The sequence below is a fragment of the Bemisia tabaci genome, chromosome 9 (assembly GCF_918797505.1).
Source record: "Bemisia tabaci chromosome 9, PGI_BMITA_v3".
Lineage (NCBI taxonomy): Eukaryota > Metazoa > Arthropoda > Insecta > Hemiptera > Aleyrodidae > Bemisia > Bemisia tabaci.
This window is the reverse complement of record NC_092801.1, coordinates 38,525,869-38,540,168: the sequence shown is the minus strand read 5'-3', so window position 1 is coordinate 38,540,168 and position 14,300 is coordinate 38,525,869. Positions and strand designations below refer to the sequence as shown.

The following is a 14,300-nucleotide window of genomic DNA, read 5'->3' as shown; positions in this document are numbered from 1 at the left end:
AGAGTATGAAAAAACAAAACCAATTTTTAACCAAGAAAATGAATTTATTTAACTAATTATCAAAACAGAGGTATACATTAACTTGATGAATCACAAATAAGCAAAACATAGAACTCACAGGTTTCTCAAAAATTGTTTGCTATAAAAATTAACAGAAAATTCCATGAAAACAAGTATATGAGTAAAAATATAGGTACGTCCGTAACTGCAAGTTCATTCCTATAAATTCAACGGTGGTGCTCATATGAAAAAAATAATTTCTGATCTGAATTGGACGTATTAAATGAACAGGTACTAGATCCATTCTGAAAAGAGCCCTCAGCTCCACAAAAATACATAAGTGGAGATAAAACTGCATATCGACGGTGAAACTACCAAACCATGTATCTCGTTTGCGGTGTTTAAAAATCTATGCTCGCATTTTATTTTTTTGAAGTAGACAAAATCAATATCATTCCTTGAAATTTTCACAGAATTTTCTCCGCACGAAGAGGAAAAATCACAGAAATTTTCAAGACTGGACGTCAAGTAGTTTTTCATTTAAAAAATAAAGCATGACAGGAAGTCTGCGACGTCGCAAACCGAGATACGTGGTTTGGTAGTTTCACCGTCGATATGTAAAGTTGTAAGGCAAATGTATATGTTCCTGCCCCAAAATAAAACTTTCATTGGAAGCCAAATATCTAGGCATTCTACTAGATTCTTCCCTTTCTTAGAGAGATCATGTTAATGCAGTAGTTGAGAGGACTAGGAAAGGTCACTTCTATAATAGAACTAAAAAATTATCTTAAACTTGACAACCTTGGTAAGGTGTACATTTCCCTCTTTCAAACAGTTTTCTCTTATGGATTAAGTGTATATCTGGCAGCGCAGGCTCTACCATCTTATCACCATTGGCTAGACCTTAAAGGAAAGTCATAAAACGCTCACTGGGGGTCTTGCTAGTTCAATTATTGTATTTTGTATTGTTTTTGGAATAAATAAATTAATTAATACATGCATGGTAGGGCTCAGGTCACAATGTACACAGTTCCTTTTTATTTAATACATCAAATTGAGGCTCTGTGTGTGAAAAGGACACTTGTTGGTTGCAGTGTTTCGAAATCTCTGTTAATATTTCATTCATACTAAGGAAAGTGAACTCATGCTTTTAAAACACATTCTTTGAAATTTTACAATGTTATATGGATAAAATTCTTGGTGATTCATTCATTAGATTCCTTGCTAGGATAAAAATTATTGACAGAGATTCTGAGACTTTGCAACCGAGAAGTGCCCTCCTTGCACCGAACACTTTTAAAGCTGATCACCATGGGTAAAAGTAATTGTATCGTAATTTTTTTTGCAAGACAAAATTTTTCTAAAAAATTGGTAACGTTATTGTTGCAACTTGGTGATGTAATAATTCTACGGTTTGTTTGAATTTTGAAATGGAAGGAAGAAGGAAATTCTGCATTGATTTCACCCAAGAGTATTAAAAATTTGGTAACACAAGAATGACTTAAAAATAATCCTTTGAGAAAAAAGAACTTAAGAAATTACAAAACTTTAGCGGATCAATTTCTTTTCAATTACAATAAATATTTAAAAGTTCATAATTAATTCCAAACTCAAAGGAGTTAATATCCCACCTATCATCCTTCTTCACCTTTTCTAAAGCGACAAAAAAATTGGATGAGACTTCATTAACATCAATTTAAATGATTCTATAATGTGGTGTGGATCAATTTAAAATTTCCGACCACAAAATAAATATTCATTTGAACTTCTCTGGACTCGCGAAAAATCAAGGCACAAAAATTTGAGGTTTCAGTTTTGAAAAAAGTTGGCACCTATTTTCATTTAATCGAGCATCTTGTTACTTGGAAAAAAAAAAACATCATTTTAATTCTGTGGTAAATTTTCCAATTTGGTTTCTAAAATGTTTTACAGTTGCATTAAGTAAGTACACTTTTTCAGAGCTGACAGGATTTTACTTTTTGTGTGCTTAGGGCAAATTCAGAAAATTTCTGAGAGAAAAACCGGTTTAATATTGAGTGAGTGTAACTGTTAAGCATGGGTCTCACACTGTAATTTTTGCTGAAACTGGATTCGAATCTTTCAGTAGTCAACGGTCTTATTCCTCCCTCATCAAATTTGTACCAAAGTTATTCAGATCGCTTTGTAAAAACTGATGACTGACATATCTGAAAGTCGTCAATAATCTTGAAAATCGAGTAGGCCATACAATTTTCATGGTTTCAGCAGTCTACAGCATATCAATGACATCCAGATCTGGAAAAAATTGCAGGATGTGACCCAAACTTGCAGAGCTGGTGGGTTTTTTGCAATAGCAGAGATATTTAACAGAATATCAATTAGATAAAACTGAAGACATATTCGGACTTCAAGATTACACTATAAGATTTTTTGGTATAATGTGGATGAAATAACTGCTGTTATTTGAGTCAACTTCTTAACATGAGAAAGGTTGGCTATGAGCTGAACATTGAAAGAGATTCATTCCACTTAATTAACATAAGAACCTAAGTACTTAATTTGTAATTTTCTAATTCATTAAAAATCATAGATGATCAATATGGTTGAAGATGACTAAAATTCAAATGTTTCTCTAAAAGCAGAGAAAGTTGTTTTTATTTAATCTACGTCTAATTAAAATCTCACTTTAATAAGGAAATGATAAAAATTCGACCTTACCTCTTCAGGGAGGTGATTATTTTTCATAAAATCCTAGTATAGTTTGTTCAGCTAGGGTGTCCTCAAAAAATAAGATTCACTTGTCACTGAAAGTTCTAACAGACTTTATATGAGATTAATGGGTAGCATGAGTCTAAAAATCACCATTAGCAATTTGTTGTCTCCCATAGAAGATACGTAAGTATCTCAACTGCGCTGTTGCGGTATTTCTTACTTACTTTTATTTGTTTATGGAAGAACAGTTGCATGAATATTTGTGAAATTTCTTGTGATTATCTTCATCTTCAAGAGAAAAGACTCTGAAATTTTCAGACTACTGAAGTATTTCATGCAACAGTTTTTGCATGAAAAAATAAAATTTTTTTAGAAAGACTAAGACAGCGTGAACAAGACATGTTCCTTTGTGCCGGTGACAAAAAACAATAATAAAAAATGTTAGGTAATAGCTATTTCAAAATAAATAAGTAAGTAGTAAATTTGTGCAGGGACATTGTAGGGACTAGACTGATATCCACAGAATATCTTGAATAAAGAAGTTAGAAAGTAAAAAATGTGACTTTCTTTAGATATACCCTATTTTTCACAATGGTTTCTTTGAAAATTACACTGAGTGCAAAAATACTTAGGCAGTGGATCTTGAGGCTTCTTTTTTTGGCAATTTACCACTAAGAGCATCGTGGACATGAGGCCAAATTTCATCAGAGGTATTGCCTTCAAAATCCATTAGAACTCCTAATTCTCTATAATAGTCACTGACAGGTTTAGTTTTATCAGTGTAGATTTCTAACCTTTTCCGTACTGACTCTGGTGTGTCGTCTGACCGTTGCGTAAGTTTTTCTCCTGTTACATCATCCAAACCAGGTTCCTTGGGTGGGTTGAAGTCAAGATTGTAGACGCGCCCGCTCGGCGCATGAATCCATCTTTTGCTCAATCGATCGATGATGATATCAAATGGAACGACTAGATTTATCACCAGATCAATTGGAGTGGTTTTGTTGAGTTCGATAGCTTGAACTTTTGTCCTCGGGAAACCGTCAAGAAGCCAGTTCTTCTGAGAATGTTTCTGCAGCTCCTGTGTGATTACTTTGAGGGTGAGATCGTCTGGAACGAGGGATCCAGATTTGAGGATTGACTCAATTTGTTTCCCCACTTCGGTTTTGTTTGCGATATGGTGCCTGAAGATGTCACCGCTTGAGATATGAGTCAAATCGAAACTCTTTACAATTCGGGATGAAATTGTGCCTTTACCTGAACCAGGCGCCCCAAGAACTAAAGAGCGAAACTGTCGAATCATTGTGGGATTTTGAAGTCCTGACAGTAGTCTGAATACTTTATCAAAACTTACACTGACCAATTTGAGAGATGAAGACTTGATTTGTCACTGAGGATTATTGTACAGTAAACTTGGACACGATTGAGAAATTGATGTGTACTTAGGTCGGGCGAAGTCCAGAGAATAAAAGTGCAGTTGCCTCGGAAAATACGCGTTGCCTCACAGTCGGTAAACAGTGTATGTAGAGATTAAGAAACACAAATTGCACCAACGTGTTCTGCTGCGGGTACGGAACGTTCACCGACCCTAAACACGAACAATTATTGCGTATAGAACTCAACGCTGCTTGAGAAAACTTAATAAAGCAGTTGTCTATAAATTACAATAGTTATTAGCGAATATAATAGTTCAAATCTTGTGAATTATCGGCAAGGCGTGTGTGGAAACTGGCATTATCACTGTATCACTCGTTGATAATGATAAGACGAGCGTGTTATTTTGAACTTGACATTGATGAAATTCGGGGCTTACGAAACTCACCGTTGATTGAGTCCAACCATCAGTGTTTATATTTTCTTATCACCGCATGGAGCCTGCTCTTATCAGTTATCATTGAAGTTCGGAAAGGAAGGACTCTCCAAGAATGCTAGTTTTTTTCGCAGTTTCAAGTAGTTGACAACAAAATCAAGCTGTTCAACTTGAGTAGCAACGGCCAGATGCAACAAGCAGTCAAAGGTGGCATTTTTTTCACATTCGCATTGTATTTTCACATGTTTTCTTCTTGATCGATTGAACTCTTGAAACTTTCATGTAAGGATTTAGGCAATTGTCACAGCTCTGAATTATTTCCTTCTATAAGAGAAATGTAAAATCTCAAATGATGGTACAAACCATTCCCAATGTCCCTCTATAAATGCAAACAGCAGAAAACTTCAGAGTATAGCGGTCATTAGTGCGCACCCAGGTGAGTACTTTAACGGAAGTGAAGTGCACAATGTTCTTAATTATCAGAGGTCCATTTGCTCTTATCTAAATGGTTTTTTATATGAATCATCAATGGTGAGAGTGAAGAAAACTTGAATTTTGATTTGGAGCTTTGTAAATTTTTTATCCTCATTTATTTTTGAGAAGGAAAACCAGGTAATCAATATTATTATATTTTCAAAGCGAACGTGACTTTCACAGGCATTTCTTTCTAGTTTAATTACTGATTGATCCACAGAATTTTCATTTCTCATTACTTACCATATGTTTTTGCCTAATGTGTACTTTTAGGAACCGGAAAAATGCAGAAATATTTTGATCTTGTCATCATAGGAGGTGGCATTGTTGGCACAGCTCTCGCAAGGGAGATGAAACTGCGTTTTCCTTCATTGACTATGGCCATTTTAGAGAAGGAACACTCTGTTGGCACCCATCAAACAGGCCACAACAGCGGTGTTGTTCATGCTGGTAGGTAGATCCTCTTCCTAAATTGCTTAGCTAATGCACTCTTCTCTCTTCCTCTTTTGTTTGGTGATTCGTCAAGCTCAAGTGACGTGGTCAAACTGACATGCGATATATCGCATCGATTAGGTCAAAAATCTCAGTCGATTTTGAATTTTTAGCGAAAAAAAAAAAGACGATAGCCTCTGTGAATGAGCCTAAAGAATCATTCAAAACCCAAAAATCAACAAAATTTCGAGAAATGAAAGCAGAATAGGGTAGGTGGGGGTAAGAGTACGCACGGGGCAAAAGTACGCACCGCACTTTTTTCGCTCGCTTTGTTTGAATTTGTGATGACACCGGGTGTTCGTTGTTGGCAACGTTGAGTTTCACTTGTTGACGAAGTTTTGTGCAGATCGGACCTGTTTCCACGGAATTATGAGGAAAGTTCACTTTTCATGAAAAAAAGATCGATTTTTTTTGAAATTGAATTGTCTGTTGTGAGTAGAATAGTTGATGGAAAAAATCGACAAGCACCATATCAAAGTGTTATAGTGTTGGCTTTAATAAGCCGTGGTTGTTTTCACACCTCGGGCCTTGGGCTCGAAGTTTTAGGTTATGTTGTCCAATGTTTACAAATGGGGCAAGAGTACGCAGCCAGAATGGGGCAAAAGTACGCGCCCAAAAGTGGGGCGTAGTGGGGGAGGGGGGTATAGGAACTTCAAAATAGAAGATGTAGGCAACTTAATAAGTATCATAATAAATTTTTATGTTCCTTTGTTTAGTTTGGGCAGTTAAACTTTTTTATTTTCCTATTTTAAAAAATTTACTTCGAAAATTTTTTGGGAGCTTTTGGAAACTGAATTATTTTTTTTTTTCATAGTAAAAGTGGTTAGGCACTATTAAAGCCCTTTGCGACCAGTTTCAGTCGTTTTCCGTTATTTATCAGCGATTTTGAGCCCGGAGACGTTTCTTGAAAAAAAATTTCACCTGCGTACTTTTACCCCATGAAATGGGGCAAAAGTACGCATTTTCAAATTTTTTTAAAAAATTCGTCACGGCCATGGATTTTATTTCTAAATTCGGACAACGCAGGGAATTTGTGCGCGAGGGCTTGTAGTAGATGCCTGGCCACTTTTCCCGCCTTAAAAGTCGATTCGGTCACGGAAATACGGAAAAAACGAAAAAATGCGTACTTTTACCCCCACCTACCCTAGTGTTTGGAAAAAAACATCGCATTCGATTCAGCCATCGATTTCTGTATCGAATGTGAGGTTTTTTTCCAAACACTATTCTGCTTTCATTTCTCTGAATTTTGCTGACTTTTGGGTTTAGAATGATTCTTTAGGCTCATGCGCAGGGGCTATCGTCCTTTTTTTTGCTAAAAATTCAAAATCTGCCGAGATTTTTGACCTATTCGATGCAATATATCGCACTCCACTTCGACCACGTCATTTGAGCTTGACAAATCACCTTAAGTACTGAAGAAATAAGAAGAAGAAAGAATTTTTGATAGGTATTAGGATACTTGGAAATGCTCCTCTGGTTTCCAAAAGATACATTGAAGATCTTGTCTCCTTGAGACGTCTTCAGGAGCCGATTGATGCATTTTGACAAAGTTCTTTTGGTGCAATAGTAGATACCTACTCTTATTTAAATTCAAGCAAAACTACCAAGATTTCGATTTGATGAGTTAGGTAATGAAAACTTTTACCTTGTTTCACTCTCTCTTAAGTCGATCAGACTTTAAAAATTGAAAATATACCCGGTAAAATCAAAAACTCATTTCAGGGGTGTGGAGGACAAGATGCATAAGTGCAGTTTTTGCTATTTCGAGAAATTTCTGTTCGAAGATTTGAAATTACATGGATCCTTATGACGGAGAGAAAGTTTAAACTGACTTTTCAATGCTTGAAAATTGGAATTTGAGAGCAAATTTTTCACGGAATATGCGTCAAGACTAGTTTTACTTGAAATCATGAATATCTCAATTTCTTCAAAAGCTGCGCATACTCGCCTTGCCCTCCAAGCCCCTCATTTAGTAATTGAAGTTCCAAAACATTACGTTGACCAGTTTCATATCAGCATCCTGAATAAGAAATAGAACAAAACTGACAAATTACCGAAGAGTTGCCCCTTGGGCTGATAGTCATGGATATCAATTTTTGAGAAAGTCAGAATGGATCCTAGACTTCTCGCAGCAGTTTTTATTCGTAAGTAGTCAGATAGTTGAACATATGATCCCCCTTAGGATAGGTAGATTATTCAGCAAACTCTAAAACTTGGTCCTCTCTCTTCGTTCATGGTTGTCAAAAAAAAAATAAAATGATATAAGGAAGGCTTTTTTTTTTAAAAAGCTTGATAAATTCACCCTCATTCGAATTTATAAGGACCTTTCGCAAAATTCAGAACCTATCCACATCTAAAACTCAATGAAAATATGGCTCACTAAAAATTATTTTTTCACTCTTTTCTCCACAGGTATCTATTACAAGCCTGGCTCATTGAAAGCTCGCTTGTGTGTGAGTGGAATGAAGAAATCATACAAGTATTTTGATGAAAAGGGCATTCCGTATAAGAAGTGTGGTAAACTGATCGTGGCCACAGAAGAGAAACAAATCGAAAAATTAGACACACTCCACAGTAACAGCTTGCAGAATGGTTTAACAAGTGTGAGAATGTTACATGGAAATGAAATCAAGGAAGTAGAGCCATATTGTAAGGTAAGGTATCTATTTAATAAGTAGTTGCACCCAGGGTGGCATGAAACGTAAGAAAGAAATGAAAGCATGGAAATTTCAGTGAAATATTTCATGAAATTTCACGATGCTGTGAAGTATTTCATATTTTTCAGGGGCTAGAATATGCAACCCGAACTCAAACACACAAAATTAGAAGAAAGTCACAATTTTTCAATTTTGCGAAACATGAAAAGGAACCGGTATATTTCAGTATCTTTCATAAATTTCTGAACTTTGATGAAATATTTCCCGTGAAATTTCAAGATGTTATTTTTCATGAAATTTTGCCACCCTGGTCGTACTTTTAAGTTACTTATCAGAAGGTGCCATAAGCCTATGATCTGTGAGAAGATTAGTTTCGATGCTGATTGAGAGTCGCAGAGGGCCCTAGGGCAAAAAAGAAAATAGAGGTAACCAATAAAAAATGTGATGAGGTCCTGATATCATAAATCATGTAAAAATTATTTTATTGGAATGTTTTTCTTCCAGGGTTTGAAAGCTCTCCACTCCCCAGAGACAGGAATTGTAGACTGGGGTATGGTCGCAGAATCTTACAGCCGAGATTTTGAGTCAGCAGGTGGAACAATAATCCCTTATTTTGATGTTATCGGAATAATAGAAAACAATGACACTCCAAAAAAGTCATACAATTTTCCAGTACGAATCGTAGGCAGAACTAATTCGGTAAGTAAGGCAAGTAGTACACTCTGCCCTCATAATCACTAATTTACAGAGTGGTAATGATAATTTCAGGCAGATTTTTCATAATTATAGGCTTCTAAACAAGGTATCAATCATTGCTATGCAACATGTTTCCTCTTTGAAAGTTTTTCCCGGAAAACGAATCACACAACAGGTTTTCTGGAAATCAACTCCTTTACAAGAAAAATATAAATGTTACCAATTAACAGTGGTTAAATGGAAAAAAAATACAAAATATGTCTTTTTTAATATCTTGTTGAGGAGCAGATTTACAAACCTTCTTGTTGTGTGAATAATGAATGTGCAATATTTGGGAATATTGTATTTTTGAGACATTCCATCAATAGTTTTATGCTATGGTGTGAAACAATTTTTTGATGGATTGCACTTGCAGCAAGTTCTTTATTCATATTGAGGCCAATTTTTAATGTAGGCTCCCTTGATTGTCGCTCTAGTTTTTGTTTTCTGCAGAGTCTAGTAATATTTTTCAGGGCCAAATTTACCATTTTGCCGCTAGGAATCTATAAGTGTTGCTGTTGGATGTTAAACTAGGTATACCAGAATCATGGGTACTAAGATTAAAATTTTAAAAAATGAAGGAAAAAACTAGTCAACATTTTTAGAGCTTCTGCTCCTGTCTGTTATTTTCCGTCTCTTTAAAATCTGCTCCAGGGGGGCCTGCAGCTCATGGTAAAGCCGACCCTTATATTGTGGCAGCAAGTCATTAGATATTGCGACTATTTTCTCTATGATGTCGACTATGATTTTGTCTCTATGTTCAGGAGCATTTAGGAGGTGAGCAAGTGTACGCATATTTTTTTCCGTACCACAACTCCAAAATTCTTTACATCTAGTTTCTGAAGAATTTACGATAATTTTTCTGTAGTGTTGATTCTCTGTTTTAAGGTGGCAATGAGCGTTAATTAAATAAATCTTCTCATGTTTGCAGAATATTTATGCAAAGTATGTTTGCACTTGTGGCGGTCTGTACGCTGATAAGCTTGCGATGATGACTGGTTGTTCCCCAAATCCTGTTATAGTCCCTGTTCGGGGAGAGTACCTGAAGCTCTCTTATAAGAAGCAGCATTTGGTCAACGGTAATATTTATCCAGTAAGTCAATACTAATGTGAAATAGTATCTCTAATATGGTATCCCTTTTCCATGTAACCATGGCAGAGCAGCTTGCTTGCATCTCATATGTTCAAAACTTCACCTCTTGTTGAGAATTCATATGGATGAAAAAGGTTCATGCAAAATGTAGTAGAAATTCAGAGCAAAAATTATCTTAACATCTTCCCAAAAAAGGTTCCATGTACGATTTTGAAAGAAGTAAACCAATTTTTCCACTAAGGTTCAAAAAGAATAAGATAAAAAATTGCCAAAAGTTCTCTGGTATAAAAAAGTAGTATTTTAGATACTTGGTTTGTTTTCATAATTTTTCTCGGAAAATTCCGAAAATCTAGAAAATTTCCAATAATTTTACCCATGCGATCTCTGTTGTATTTGACTTTAACTTATTCAAGCAGACAAATAAATAAGTAGGTATGTGAGGCTGCTCGTAACCCTAAGAATCCAAGTTGTTAGTAATTCTCCACATGTTCAGCAACTCGCCATACACATTCGAATATCTGAGACTCTGACTGCCTGGATGAGAAGGCGAACAGTTGCTGAACAACTTACAATACTCATTGCAACATCTGAAATTCATTAGTTAGTAATTCTCCTTGTGCTCAACATCTATACACATTTGAATGTCTCATACTCTAACTGTCTATATGAGAAGGATAACAATTGCAATACACATAACTGCAACTGAGTGTTTTTTGTGGTAGAAAAACTACTACTACTTTATCATTATATTGAGAAGCCGGTTTTACTGTTTTAAACTTCGTCAAGTGGACTTAACTATGTAGAAGTAATAGTACCACAACCGGCCTCCGAATATTCAAACTTTTTAAAAAACAATTGCGCACACACACACAATTAGATTATATATGATTATATATTAAATTAACTAGACATAATCTATACATTTTTTTTTTCAATTTTTTGCCTCTGTAAATTCATTAAAATCTCCGATAATAATGGATATATTAAATATAATAACCAATATTCTGAAAGTGTTCAAAAATATACATTTGCAAACAGAAAGTATACACCTCGATAATACCCATAGTGTCACCCAAACATCTTGTTAGGAAATAAATGTTTTTATTAAATAAATGTAAGCTATAAAATTAATCCTTATGTGTAGGATGATATATAATTTATCTCCCGCAGGTGTTCCGATTGGAAGTGTAGGAAGTATTTTGTTATGAAATACTTTGTTTTCCTTTTTCTATAAAATAATCATTTATGCACATCAATTAAAATATAAAGTAGTGTCCAAGTCAAATTTTTGAAAAAATATAAATTATGGTAATTTTTTTTCTTCAATTTTATTCTAATGTATAATCATTTTTTTTTTTCTCTAGAAAAAAAAAATTTGTTTGATCCATAAAGACGTTTGCGTTAAACTATCATTAAAAGGCGTTGTTATGAAAGTATATTGGCATGAGTACATAAAATTAAGAAAGTGCGAAGTCAAAATCCATAGATTGAGAAGGCAGTGGTCGTTGGAAAAATTAAGAAAATTAATGTATTGAATGTGAGTACAATAAGTTTTTTTTTTATTATTTACAATCGCTAATAATTAAAAGTAATACAATTTTTTTATTAACGTAAAAATGCGGCATCATTGAATTCGCGAGCATCTTCACTCATGAGGACATTCTTACTCAAGATTATGAACTTGACCATGACATTCAAACACCTCTGCAATTTCAGCTTGCGGTGCATGAGCGCAGTGATTTCTCAGTGTAATATGCAAATGTGCAGTTCCGACCCACTCAATATTTCGTTCACACAGTCAGAGTCTCAGATATTCGAATGTGCATGGCGAGTTGCTGAACATGTGGAGAATTACTAATTACTAATCCAAAGTAGCATCTTTGTATGTTACACTAATTTTTAGGTGTTAGTATTTTCCTATGTTGTAGTACATTTTCTTGATTTTTGATGCGCAGGTACCAGATCCTAGATTACCATTTCTTGGAGTACACTTCACCCCACGCATGGATGGGTCAATTTGGGTTGGTCCTAATGCTGTTCTCGCTTTCCGCAGGGAAGGTTACAGGTGAGCAAATGAGAGCTGCTTTCAAAGGCCAAGTTAAAAAATGTTCATACATTGTTTCATCACTGAATTTTGAGCATAGATCAGTCAATTTGGTTTGGTCCCAATGCTGTTCTTGCTTTTCACAGGGGTTACACGTGAGTAAATGAGAGCTCCTCTCAAGGGTCGAGTCATAAAATGTTTATAAATTCTTTCATCGCTGGATTTTGAGTTCTCGCAGACAAAACAATTTTTCCCTGAAATACTTCTTTTTTTGTCTCTCAGGTGATAAAGCACTGGTCACTATGCAATTAGAACAACTTTTAAACCTGGTGATATATGGTAAACGCTTATTGACTTGTTTTTTGGCTACGCATTAGCAAGATTGTGTTTGGCTGCTATCCATGACTGATACAGTTGTCAATAAATTGATTATTTTTCCCTTTTTTACAGATGGTGGGACATCAAATTTTCTGAATTAAAAGAAACATTGTTCAGTCGTAGTTTCCAGAAGCTTGCATTCAAGTATTTTGCCTTTGGGACTTCGGAGATGCTTAAATCAATAGTGATTGGGTTGCAAGTCAAAGAGCTCCAAAAATTTATTCCAGATATTACCGCCAAAGATATTTCAAGGTTTGTTTCTCTCCCTACATTTTTCATTTATTCCTGATGGATATAGATGTCATACTTGTGTATCATCAACAAATTAAAGTCCTGACGTTAGTGTGGCATGACATAAGCAAGTACTTATCAATGTCTTTAAAAATAATATAAAAAATCAAAAGATAGATATAACTGAAATGGATAATAAAATTTTAGGGCTGTGGACGAATCTGCTGTAGATTGAAATATAATGGGAACAAAATTGGAAACCCTCCAAAAAGCAGGTAAAAATACAAGCTCTCACTCATGCATGATTATGTACAAGGTATCAGTTGAGACACAGATTTAGAGGGATGCTTTGGGGGATGGAGCTTCGGATGGCAAATTATGAAAGCCAAATGGCAAACCTCGCAAGTGATGGCCTCTTTTTTTTCTTCAATCAAACATGCTGCCAAGTAAAATCACACAGAATTAAACAAGCTCAATCAAGAAAAGAAAAAAAGTTTGAATGATGAGCATAGAAAATTGTCGCCCTTGGTGGCAAAAAAATAAAGCCAACCCTGTTTGAGTGGCTAGCAATGCTGTTTACTCCAGCTCAGTATTGCAATTGCTCCTAGTTTTGGAACAAGACACAGATATGCCATTGGATAGGTTAATAGCACTGAATAGCGGAAACGTTTCGGCAGTGTTATTTTTTTGCATGCTTTTTGAGAATTACTTGCGAGGTGGGATGGCTTGAACAATTTCATGGTAGTCAAGCAGTGGCGAAGTATGAATGATCGATTATTATCGATATTTTCCTATTTGCAGCTATGGTAAAATATTGATTATTAAGGGGTTTGTTGCGAACACCCTGTTTATCGATCCCTTTCCATAGGTTTAAATGGCAGATCAATCAATTTATCGCAAAGAACGAGAATGCCATGTGTCGGTCCATGCAACCGAGGTCCCTCACATGATGTTTTTTTGTTTAATTTTCAGAGGGCCAACAGGTGTTCGAGCTCAAGCTCTGGATATCAATGGAGAATTTTTAGACGACTTCTACTTCGACACAGCCAAAACTGGAGTACTTGCAGAGAGAGTGATGCACTGTCGAAACGCACCTTCCCCTGCAGCTACCTCATCTCTAGCAATTGCAGAGCATCTAGCAGTAGAATTAGAAACCCGCTTTCGTCTCAAACGCATAGTTTCCAATAATGAGAAGAAAGTTTCAAAGAAATCTACTTGACTGAAATAAATTCTTGGAGATCATGCGGATTTCAATGCGGAGAAACTCGTTGAAACAATATTTACTATGAGGAAGATTAATATTATTCATCCTAGCCGTACACAGCTTGTCGCATTTTGATACAGATGACCGGAAATATTTTAAAAATTAGTGTGCCCTGTACCCCTCCCACCCACACTCCATCACTGTGTGGCATCTATTGAATTTCTCATTAAGCAAACAGGAGATGCAAATGTGTCAGAATATTCTGATGAAATTCCAAGAATGAGGCATTTAATTGTTAGTTTTGTTCACTAAATGTGTGTGGAATGCTACGCTGACCTGAGAAAATAATTTTTCGTTAAAATATTATCGGTTCATCTCTCCGAAAATTCAAATCTACCGCCAAATGTGCGAGGCATCGATGTTGGGGTTTGCTTGTTGTTGGATATTCGGCTTTTTGGGAGCACGTGTTTTTGAGGTTAGATTGTTGTTGTCGT

At 35.5% G+C, this 14,300-nt stretch overlaps 2 protein-coding genes across 2 annotated transcripts; one reads left to right on the top strand and one right to left on the bottom strand.

The window, feature by feature from the left end:
• Window positions 1–1,348: 1,348 nt before the first annotated feature.
• On the bottom strand, window positions 1,349–4,440 carry Ak3 (Adenylate kinase 3). Its single transcript, XM_019047262.2, has one exon. The coding sequence runs from the start codon at window positions 3,989–3,991 to the stop codon at window positions 3,320–3,322; it is 672 nt and encodes a 223-aa protein (XP_018902807.1). The 5' UTR covers window positions 3,992–4,440; the 3' UTR covers window positions 1,349–3,319.
• Window positions 4,441–4,554: 114 nt separating this feature from the next.
• Window positions 4,555–14,103, top strand: L2HGDH (L-2-hydroxyglutarate dehydrogenase). The gene is made up of 8 exons (XM_019047261.2): window positions 4,555–4,705; window positions 5,246–5,422; window positions 7,877–8,118; window positions 8,626–8,820; window positions 9,788–9,949; window positions 11,905–12,014; window positions 12,444–12,623; window positions 13,575–14,103. Exons 1-8 carry the CDS (start codon window positions 4,687–4,689, stop codon window positions 13,819–13,821), a joined length of 1,332 nt encoding a protein of 443 aa, XP_018902806.2. The 5' UTR covers window positions 4,555–4,686; the 3' UTR covers window positions 13,822–14,103.
• Window positions 14,104–14,300: the final 197 nt, after the last annotated feature.

What these genes read in the sequence shown, in the direction of transcription:
- Ak3 (XM_019047262.2), bottom strand. Translation starts at nt 3,991, where the DNA reads ATGATTCGACAGTTTCGCTCTTTAGTTCTTGGGGCGCCTGGTTCAGGT.
- L2HGDH (XM_019047261.2), top strand. An exon ending in AAGTAGAGCCATATTGTAAG is followed by an intron (nt 8,119 to 8,625) that starts GTAAGGTATCTA and finishes TTTTTCTTCCAG; the next exon opens with GGTTTGAAAGCTCTCCACTC. An exon ending in TCAACGGTAATATTTATCCA is followed by an intron (nt 9,950 to 11,904) that starts GTAAGTCAATAC and finishes TTTGATGCGCAG; the next exon opens with GTACCAGATCCTAGATTACC.